This window comes from Xenopus laevis, chromosome 6S (genome assembly GCF_017654675.1).
Source record: "Xenopus laevis strain J_2021 chromosome 6S, Xenopus_laevis_v10.1, whole genome shotgun sequence".
Lineage (NCBI taxonomy): Eukaryota > Metazoa > Chordata > Amphibia > Anura > Pipidae > Xenopus > Xenopus laevis.
In genome coordinates, this window is record NC_054382.1 from 21,217,050 (window position 1) to 21,228,803 (window position 11,754).

An 11,754-nucleotide genomic window follows, 5' to 3' on the forward strand; every position below is an offset into this window, starting at 1 on the left:
AAAGAAAATGGTCCTGTTCTTATAACATTCCACCATCCCCAGCCAATTACATCCAACACTGCTTGTATATACAACAGAAAACTCCTGCTGGGAGCTGAAATGACTTATGCTACTGATTTAGAGCACATACCTGTTCTCTCACTTCCGCAGCCAGTTTAATTTTAGCCTGTTTAAAATTCCACGCTCCCCTCTATTTTTCATTATGTTTATCATTAGATAATGGGTGCTTAAAATGTCAAACAGTAGTAACACGTGCATGTCCCACCTGCGCACACACCAGATTCAGTGGTTCATTTAAGCTCTTAGAGACACAAGCGAGTCCCTATATGTAGTGATGGGCGAATTTATTCGCCGGGCGAATTTATTCGCCAGGCGCGAATTCGCGGCGAATTTGCGCGATTCGCCGCCAGCGAATAAATTCGCGAAACGCCCGCGAAAATTCGTGGCAAAAATTCGCCGGCGTCAAAAAAAATTTTTCCGAAAAAACGGACGCCGGCGTCAAAAACGGGCGCCGGCGTCAAAAACGAGACGCCGGCGCCATTTTGTGAATTTTTCGCCGTTTTGCGAGTTTCGTGAATTTTTCGGCGAAGTTAAACGGCGCAAATTCGCCCATCACTGCCTATATGTGATTGCCTCGAGGTGCCTCTTGGAAAAGTTTCCCATTTATATTAAGGATCTAATATAAGGAAGCATTTTGTGGTAACATTTCCCTTTGTAACACCTTATACTTGGCTCACTGCAGACTGTTTTCTACAGTACAACCTGCAAAATAAAAACAGGCTCAGAAATGAAAAAGTACAATATTTATTGGTGCGTCAGACAAAGATATAACACTAATTTGGTTACTGTCTCTTTAAATAGCAACTTACACTTGGCAATCCAGGGGCCCTGAGTCCCTTTTGCATATAAAAAGTACTGGGAACTGGGAATTACAGCGCAGTGCCTCCACCTAGTGAACACTGAGGAACACACCTCAGGGGGGTTCCACTAGGAATAATAAAACACACAGTTTGCAAATGAACAAATATAAACTTTATATAAACAGTTTAACACTGGGGCAAACTAATACACACTTCACTCCTACACTGGGGACACATGGGACACTACCTAAACCACTATTAGGTGCTTAACTGTTGCTTTACACAGTCCTTGGTAAATATCACAGTCCTAATTCTCCGGAAATGGGTTAATAACCACACAGTTTAAATGATTGTCCCTTCCCCAGAGCTCTTATTCCCCAGGTAGTGCTACCTTATTCCCCAAAAGTACCTCTCCTTTTTGAAGTTGGCAGCAGCTCTCTCATAGCAGGTAAATGGTTAAAAGCTGTCTTCAGTATGGGGCCCCACCCTTGTATCCGTGCCAGTATCCTCCCTTGGGTGGCTCACTCACCGGGGTGCTCTCAGAGGAATTCACACTGGAGATCACACACAGCTCTGCAGCAGAAACAATCTCACTAATTGCACCTTTCTCCTTCTGAGTTTGCAGCAACTTGGCAGGGGACATGCTGGGCTCAATCTCCCCAGATTTAGCAGCTTCTTCTCTGTACCTTACAGTCTTACAGCTACTAACACTGGCTCCCTCAGCTATCTCTCTGGGAGACCCCGTGCATTTGGCTCCAAAGTCAGTCACACCCTTTCTCCCAAGGATGCACTGGGGGCAAGGATGAACCTACAGGTGTGGAATCTGTTATCTGGAAATCGTTATCCAGAAAGCTCCGAATTATATGAAGGCCATCTCTCGTAGACTCAATTCAATTCAACTCAATTCAACTATGATATCGAATATGATCTTTATTGGAGGCAGAACAATCCTACTGGGTTTATTTAATGTTTAAATTACTTTTTAGTAGACTTTAAGGAAAACCCCCCAAACAAAGTAAGTCTTTATAAAAAATATATTGCATAAAAAAGCTAAAACCCTGCTTCGTGTAAATAAACCATTTTCATAATAATATACTTTTTTAGTAGTATGTGCCTTTGGGTAATCATAAATAGAAAATTGCCATTTTAAAAAAAGTAATGTCCGTCCCCTGGGATCATAGGATTCACGGTGCACACAAGCAAACCGAGCAAACCATACATGTTAGGTCACATGATCAAATTAACAGACAGAGTTCTGTCTTTTGCTCTCACACTTCTTCCTGTTACAGTTAGAGTTGTAGTATTTCTGGTCAGGTGATCTCTGAGGCAGCACACAGACCATCACAAAATGGTGGTTCAAGGCAAGAGATGTAAAAGGGCAATATTTACTTAAATATATTTTCCAATTTGGTGAGAATCTTTAATATGCCACTTTACTTGATATAAACTATCTGTTGCTTTGGTATTAATTTTGGGGGTATAGTTTCTTTAATGCATGGAGATCCAAATTATGGAAGGACCCATTATCCGGAAACCTCTGGTCCCAAGCATTCTGGATAACAGGTCCACTTCCTGTACAAGAGAATTTCTTTCTAAATAACCACTTGAAAATTTATATATACACATGCTCCGACTTTTCACACACCACAAATCCATATCCCATCTGACGTCACCTTTCTGATTCTATGGGGCAAATTCACTAAACGACGAAGCGCCTAACGCTTAATTCGCATTTTCGTTAATTCGCCGATTCACTAATGGATGCTGGCGTAAATTCGCTAGTGTAACTTTGCACCCTTACACCTGGCGAATTTGCGCAACGGACGTAACTACGCAAATTCACTGATGCGCAAATTATTCTGAACGCTACCTTTTACGCCAGACTTCCTTCGCCACCTCAGACCAGGCGAAGCGCAATAGAGTAGATAGGGATTGCTTAAAAAAAAAGTTAAAATTTTTTCTAAGTCCCAAAAAACGGGGGCTACCCTACTTCCCCCCTACATTTCCTAACTCATGGCAACTTAACTATACAGTGGGCACATGTGTAGGGCAAAATAAAAATTTTATTTGCTGTTTTGAAGGTTTCCCAGGCTTGTGTAGTGCTGCTACATATACCACCATTGTAAGTTGAATTTGGCGCCGTATGCAAATTAAGCATTGCTAGTGTAACTTCGCTTTGCTTGGCAAATTAACGCTAGTGCAACTTCGCAACCTTACGCTTCCCCTGAGCGCAACTTTGGATTTTAGTGAATTTGCGTAGCGCTGGCGAAAATACGCCTGGGGAAGTGCGGCGAAGCAGACGCTGGTGCAACTACGAATCTTAGTGAATGTCCCACTATGTGGCAAACCCAACATTTGCCTTTGTTTTCCCCGAAAACTTGGGAACAGGAATTTTAAACACGAATGGAAAGGGTTCAAAGCAAAGTATTTTGAACTTCTCCTTATGAAGCACACGACAACGGAGGAGCAGTTTAGATGCCCTATAAGAAGCTGAAGCACATTTGGCAGGGCACATTATACCATACATGATGATGTTTATTTAAACCACTCTGCAGCCCACAGATAAAATATCAAGTGGTTAGTTGCCATGCCGACAATGCAATTTGTTCTGCTGCTGAAGATGAATAATAACACAGAATTCACGGAGAACATAGCAGTAACTTACGCACACATATCAAAAGAGCGCTTAAACAACACTCTGTGACCCCTCCTGTCCCTTAAATCGAGGGGGGAAGCCACTTATTTTGGCAAATATATGTTTTGCCCTTCTTTGTTCATAGTGAGGTTAAAGGAACAGTAACACCAAAAAAATGAAAGTGTTTTAAAGTAATAAAAAAAGCATGTGCTGTCGAACTGCACTGGTAAAACTGATCTGTTTGGTTCAGAAACACTACTTCGTTCATATAAACAAGCTGCTGAGAAATTAAAAAAAGCTATACGGCACAGGTTAAATTGTGTATAACAGATAACACCATTATGTTCTACAGAGCTTATCTGCTGTGTAACCTGAGCCTTTTTTCCTTTTAATGGCTGCCCCTGTTGCTACACAGCAGCTTGTTTATATAAACAATAGTAGTGTTTCTGAAGCAAACACACCAGTTTTAACAGTGCAGGGCAGCACTGCATTATATTTTTATTAATTTAAAACACTTTAATATTTTGCTGTTACTGTTCCTTTAAGGATAAACCAAAAAATGTCAGTAACAATCAACCAGCTATGGAGTTTTAAAAGCATCCAGAAATTTACTGTTAAGTCTTAAAGGATAATTCAACCCTAACGTTAAAAAAAAAACATTTCCCCTACCCTCCATAGACCCCCTCCCTCCTCCCCCCGCCTAAGTGTTACCCCGGGTGAATGCCCCTAACATTTTATTTATCCCTCTGTGCAGATTCAGGCATCGGAGTTCATGGGCACCATCTTATTTTCTTCAGAAATCTTCGTAATGAGACTGGTGTGTCGGCGCATGCGCAGTTGGAGCAATTTTCTGTTTCGAGGCAAAACTCAAAAAGCATATGCGTCCAAACTCACAAAAATTGCAGAAGCGCCGGTCTCATTCCGAAGATTCCATACAATTAATTCTCTTAAAATGTTGTGCTATCGTTGACAGCAACTTATCTGTTTTATTGGTATTGCCTGCAGTTCTAATAGAGCTACAGTGCTGCTGTATTCTCAGCTTAAAGGGATACTGTCATGGGAAAAAATTTTTTTTTCAAAATTAATCAGTTAATAGTGCTGCTCCCGCAGAATTCTGCTCTGAAATCCATTTCTCAAAAGAACAAACAGATTTTTTTTTATATTCAATTTGAAATCTAACATGTAGCTAGACATTTTGTCCGTTTCCCAGCTGCCCCTGGTCATGTGACTTGTGCCTGCACTTTAGGAGAGAAATGCTTTCTTGCAGGCTGCTGTTTTTCCTTCTCAATGTAACTGAATGTGTCTCAGTTGGACATGGGTTTTTACTATTGAGTGTTGTTCCCCATTGTTCCCATTGTTCTTTTGTTTGGCTGCTGGAGGCGAAAAGGGAGGGGGTGATATCACTCCAACTTGCAGTACAGCAGTAAAGAATGATTGAAGTTTATCAGAGCACAAGTCACATGACTTGGGGCAGCTGGGAAATTGACAATATGTCTAGCCCCATGTCAGATTTCAAAATTGAATATAAAAAAATCTGTTTGCTCTTTTGAGAAATGGATTTCAGTGCAGAATTCTGCTGGAGCAGCACTATTAACTGATTAATTTAGAAAAAATTTTTTTTTCCCATGACAGTATCCCTTTAAACATTTGTATTGTCATGCCTACATATCTTTTCCGGCAAGGACATTCTATACAATAAATCAGTTCTTGGGTTCTACAATTCATTTAGGTTTTCACCATATGTTCTTTACCAAACCTATCTTTAAACACTGTAATTTTAAGTATCTTATCACACATGTTACATTCCCCACAAGGAAAACATCCCCGATTTTTGGTTGTTTGTTCTGACTCGTCTTATAACATATGGAAACTTTATCTTGTAGTACTGAGCATAAAGTCTCATCCTCCAATAACACTGGTCTATGCTTATTTAGCATATCTTGTACCCTTGAACTATTTGTATTAAAAGTGGTGATGAATCGTATAGTATCATTGTTTTGGGCTTTATCTTTGATTTTTAATAATTGCGACCTATCGATGTACAATGCCCATTGGTATGCTTTTTTAACTATTTAACCTGAATATTTTTGAGTCTCATTTTTAATTTCTTAGCCTGATCTTTAAATAGTTTTGCTTCATCTTCAGAAATTCTCCTATTGGGAGTGATTTTCTTACTGTATATATGGGAGAAAGCTCGAATAGGTTAGCAGCGATTTTGTGGTAATTTCCTTTCTATAGTTCTTGGTAAGCAGCCTTCCTTCATTGTTAATGGAAATGGAAAGTTCTAGAAAGGAAACTTACTTGTCAGAAATGTCCATGGTTAATTTTTTAATCAGGTCATTAAGTATAGCCACAAATTCCAGTGCCTCATCTTTTGTGCCTTCCCAAACTACTAAAATATCATCGATGTATCTAATCCAATTGATAATTTTGCCCTGATAAGGCAATAGAGCATCACCTGTTACCACAGTCTCCTCCCAAAATCCCAAAAATATGAGGGAGCACATGAAATACCCATTCTTGTTCCTTGTGTTTGTAAATAAAATTTACCGTTAAATGTAAAATAGTTAAAACACAAAACAAATCTCATCAATTTATATTAAAAATTTTGATGAGGTGGGTAGTATTACCTTGCTGGTTGTAGGGTACTTTCCTCTTAATAATTGCAAAACTAATATACTGACATTTGTCAGACCTCAGCAGAATAAAACAGGGTAAATTACAATAAGGAAGGCAAGGGTATCTTTTTTTTTTTTTTTTTTACTACTAAAATCCAACAATATTACCATATTGTTAATCAAAAACACCATAAGACTTAATCCCCAGGATGCCAAACGATAAAATAATTTATCAAAATGAATCAATATTAATCAACCATGCCAACAAATATATATTAAAAACACATTTAAAAAAAAACATTAAAAACCCTATGACGTCCGTCAGAGGAGGGACATGAGAGACAAGAGTGATACATAAACTGCGTGCAAAATCTTTATATGAAACTTCGTAATTATGCTTGCCTGATCAGTGGTGAGTGATCAATAAAAGAATCACAACTTACACCTTACATGCCAAAAATGATCTCTTACTTATAAACAGTCTCTCATTATGGCGCATATACTGATGTCCAAAACGCTTTAGTGTAAAGTCAATGGATTGCTCGTATTCTTGGGTGCAAGGACTTATTTACGTGTGAGCTACAGTTCAGTGTTTAGAAGCACATTAAATGAGAAAATTGCACATGGTGCTGATACTTATCCACAATCGCAGATGTTATCTAGACCAACTCAATGTTCAGCACCGACCATTCCATACACCACGTGCAATGTTCTCATTTAATATGCTTGTAAGCACTGGTGCATTTCTCTGCACTCTCTCCTGCTCATTTTAAGGACTGGAGCCCAAAACTGCACTACATAAGGAAAGCCCTTACCAGGGAGACAAAATGATGTTTTCATCCCTTTTTATACAAGACAGTACTTTATTTTTAGTAACCACTGACTGACACTGTTTCGAGAGTTACTGTCTACAAAAACCTGTTGGATCTTCAGGAGCATATATATGACTTAATAGTTGGCCTGAGGGCCATCCCAGTTTGGACCACCACTACTTCAGAGCCAAATGAGGCAGTACTATTCTGACTGAACACCTCCATGGGCAGGCCACACACGTGGGAACCTTTAGAGAATGTGCTTTACCCTTAAAGGAGATGGAAAGGTAGACTCGATGGAGCATCCTCTTCTTCCTAAAATGCACCGACCTGGGGTAATTTGCTTGCAACCGCCACCATTTTATTCTATGTCTAAGACAGTGATCCCCAACCAGTGACTTGCTAGCAACATGTTGCTCACCAACCCCCTTATCTATTGCTCCCAGCAGCCTCAAAGCAGGTGCTTATTTTTGAATTCTTGGCTTAGAATACTGCTAAATAGAGCCTCCTTTAGAGTGCCACTGCACATAGGGGCTACCAAATAGCCAATCAACCCCCTGGTCTAAGTTATCCCCTGCACCATTTGTAAACACAGAAAACTATGGTGATGCACTTTTAAGCAAACTGCATTCCAGAGTTTGGGGGTATGAGACTAGAATCATTGACTCCACCATTTCTTCTCCTTTAGAAAAGAACATAAGTACATATTGTACTGAAACATATTGTGCACATAGAACATTCCTTCTGCTCACATATCATGTCAGTACATAGTAGGCACATATAAATAACAGCCAAAAGCACCCACACACATGGATGAGTGGCATCAACATGCCTGATTTCCTTTTAGCACTGTGCAACCAATCTGTTTTGGACCACCCCCACACAAATTAATGGTGAGGTACAACGGAGATAACACAACATGCCCAACCATATTAATCATTGTATGGCCTCCTTTCTCAGCAAGTGACACAGAAGCTGAAGAACTTTAAGTCTTACATTACTCTGCAAACTAGCACTATTATTGAACTACAACTTCCAGACTGCATCAACAGCCAAAGGGTTTAACGTCACGTTTTTAGCAGGCTTTTATGCATTATTCAGAAGATAAGAGGCAGCAAAATAGATTTCCATTGGTTCTTAAAGAACGTATCACTTTATGACAAGGTTGCTAAAATAAATCAGTCTTGGTTTGGCACACATGCTGAAGGCTAAACGCTAGTGATGATAATAGATTGACCCACAGCCAAACCCTAAGCCCAGCACTTCACCACTCACACCTGACCCACCTTTGTATATATAGACCCGTACCCACCTTCTTTGACATTACAGAAGGCGACGGGACACAAAAGACAGAATCTATAAAAAGTCCCGACTGAAGTTGGAAGTGGCGCTTTGTAATTTCAGGGGCAGGGCGGGTATATGGTAAAATTCAGCCTGATCCCGCCCACAGCCCACGAAAATTGCGTGAAGCCCTGCAGGTTTTGGGCCAGCTTGAACATCACTACAACACAAATTACACAAAGTACAAACTGGGTAGTTTGGTTTTGATTAGCGAGAAAGTAATCATACTGCCCACTATGACTTCTTTTGCAAGTTAAAGATGATGCCAATGCATGTTGGATAATATAAGTGGTGTAGGTTCATATAAATGGGCCACTTCTGATCCCATCATAAGGCCAACTACTAAACATTTAGGGGCAAATTCACTATGCGCCGAAACGCCTAACGCTAGCGTCAATTCGCTAGCGTTGGGCATTTTCGTTACTTCGCAAATTCACTAACGGACGCTGGCGTAACTTCGCTAGTGTAACTTCGCACCCTTACGCCTTGCGAATTTTCGCAATGGACGTAACTACGCAAATTCACTAATGCGCGCATTGTACTGAACGCTACCTTTTACGCTAGACTTCCTTCACCTCCTCAGACCAGACGAAGCGCAATAGAGTAGATAGGTATTTCTTCAAAAAAAGTAAAAAAAATTTCTATAAGTCCCAAAAAAACGCTGGCGTTTTTTCTATATTATGGGTGATAGGCTGAAAAAGATCGAAAACATTTTTGGGGCTCCCCTCCTTCCCCCCTACATTTCCTAACTCATGGCACCTTAACTATACAGTGGGCACATGTGTAGGGCAAAATAAAAATTTTATTTGATGTTTTTAAGGTTTCCCAGGCATTTGTAGTGCTGCTACATATTCCTCCATTGAAATTTGAATTTGGCGCCGTATGCAAATTAACCATCGCTAGCGTAACTTCGCTTAGCGAATCAACGATAGCGCAACTTCGCAACCTTACGCTACCCCTGAGCGCAACTTCGGATTTTAGTGAATTTGCGGAGCGCTGGCGAAACTACGCCTGGCGAAGTTACACCTGGCGCAACTACGAATCTTAGTGAATGTCCCACTTAGTGGCTAATTAGGCCCTCCACAGATCTGGTTGTTTTGCTATCCAACCCCTTGGATGTTACTCCCATTGGTCTCAAAGCAGGTGCTTATCTTTATGTTCTTTGCTTGAAAGCAAGCTTTAGATGCAAGAAAACAATGTGTATGGCCAAAGCAAGTCTCCTGTAGGCTGCCAGTCCACATAGGGGCTCCCAATAATCAATCACAGCCCTTATTTGTCAATGCCAGGATCTCTTTGCATGCTTGTTTTGCTCTCCACATTTTTTTACATTCAAATTTGGCTCACGGGTAAAAGAGGTTGAGCATAGAGCATAATGAGAATTATTTTCCTATGACTCTTAATGAAACAGTCTCTGTCTTTATAAAGACAGTTCTCCAGCCTGAACCTGGAGAAGTTTCTCTTGGCGTAAACTGATTCTTGTGCTATTGGTAAATTGACCTGAAAAATTTCACCTAATGAAAAGATGTGAATGTTCCCCAATGCAGTTAAGTTACCAAAAATAGCCATACGCTGCTTTTAGTAAACTGCCAGCTACATTTTTATCTGTGCACTGCTACTAGCTGGACCCAATCAGGAAAGCCCTTAGGACATAGTCTTGATCTCAAGCCCAGTTTGAGATGAAACGTTTGGTTTTGGCCTCATTAGCTCACAACAAGGCTAGAGATGTGTTGTTCCAAGAAATTTTAGGACTGTGTTAGTCCTTGAAGCTGCACTTTTGGGAGACTAAAGATGTGTTCTCCACAAAAAATGACTATAACTGTCCCACTGACCCATAATCTCAGCCACTTGCCAAGGAGGACTATATTTTGGTCCCATGCTGCCCTAGGCTCTTGACCCTTACAGTGCATGCAAAGAATAGTTCACATATGCACGGATTACAGAAGAGAGCCATAGCTCCACCAGCAGTTTTAGTGTTTTTAAGTCTTTTTTTAAAACAAATATATAGACACTATGGCCCTGCTGCCAAGGCTCCAGACCCCTGTAGTAGGAACTAAACAGTTTGGGAACCAGTGTTTAAATGATAATGATCTTCTCAGGGAAATCGTGCCCTGAACTGATGCTTCCAATAGCAATCCTACTACATATTAGATTGAACCCCTTCTATTGCACTCTAATGCAGGGACTATAGACAATATGATGATAGTAATTATCATTAATATGGATGCAAGAGTTACAACTTACACTACTAATGCAAGCAGCACACACATACACATATATGCATACACACAAATCTATACATGTGCACCCACGCACACACCACCCAGGCTGCCAACAGTTTCTGGGGTTCAGCCAGAAGGAAATGGTGTCCCCAACAACCTCTTCTTAGTTTTCTTCTTTTCCTCGATGATAATAAAGTGCAGGAAAAGGAAGCATGATGCTGAAGAGAAATAAAAGCCCACATTTAGTAGAATTCTGGTTGGGCATGTGGAGCTGTTAGCAAGTGCAAAACATGCCATGATTTACATGAATATTCCAAAGAAAAAACACAACTTTTTGACAATGATGTTGTTAACCCTTTAGAGTGAAATTTTTTTAGAGTGAGGGTGCAAGCTCCATGATCTGCTCTCACCTGGAGCCAACCAATCAGCAGTGCCAGCAAAGGTTTAGGGGGCACAGTACCTGCACAGCGGGGTTCTCCAGCGAGTCCATGTGGATCTCCTGCTGTGATGCGGAGGAAGTCTTGGACATGTTATTCTGGACCATTGGAATAAAGGAGAGCTGCCAGAATAAAACAAATCAGTCAGGCTGCCACTTGCATTCAGCTCTAGCCTCAGTTGCAGTTTTGCTTAAACAGCTGCCATCATTATTAAAGATATTCCAAGTACCCCTTGAAGGCAGCAGCTCCTCTCTTCCCGCACTCCACTCGCTGTGACTCCCTGTGTGGAGTGCTACAGTTCAGCCACCTCCCTTACAGGCATCACAAGAGGGGAAGGAGTGTCTAGAGCAGAGGCTACAGCTGACAGTTTGAAGCTGCCTCTAATCCAGCCAGGCTCCCAGGTTCTCATAATGATGTTCCGTCATCTACAGAGTCTCAGCAAGTGCTGCTTGTCTCCTGATAACATTGCATCTCTCTCTCTCTCTCTCTCTCTCTCTCTCTCTCTCTCTCTCTCTCTCTCTCTCTCTCTCTCTCTCTCTCTCTCTCTCTCTCTCTCTCTCTCTCTCTCTCTCTCTCTCTCTCTCTCTCTCTCTCTCTCTCTCTCTCTCTCTCTCTCTCTCTCTCTCTCTCTCTCTCTCTCTCTCTCTCTCTCTCTCAGCAGCTGCCGCCTCACACTTCTTACTTTCTTTTCCTCCACACACAGAGGAGCCACAGCCTGCTGGTCACATGATGCTGCCAGAGACACAGTGTGTTAGAAAATGGTTCTGCATCAGTGTGGGGGAGACAGAGTGAATGTGCTTGTTCTGTGTGTGATTTTGCCTGTGTGTGATTT

The 11,754-nt window shown here is 41.0% G+C and overlaps 1 protein-coding gene across 4 annotated transcripts in view; it reads right to left on the minus strand.

Moving 5' to 3' along the window:
- Positions 1 to 11,383, minus strand: part of cacnb2.S (calcium channel, voltage-dependent, beta 2 subunit S homeolog) — a 186,561-nt gene extending 175,178 nt beyond the window's left edge. For 2 of the 4 annotated variants that reach the window (XM_041567433.1, XM_041567429.1), the window contains exon 1: positions 10,946 to 11,383. In XM_041567433.1, coding sequence (XP_041423367.1) covers positions 10,946 to 11,029 — 84 coding nt within the window. In that variant the 5' untranslated portion in view covers positions 11,030 to 11,383. The remainder of the gene's footprint in view (positions 1 to 10,945) is intronic. The other 2 variants (XM_041567434.1, XM_041567430.1) reach the window with 1 other exon arrangement.
- Between the last annotated feature and the right edge of the window lie 371 nt (positions 11,384 to 11,754).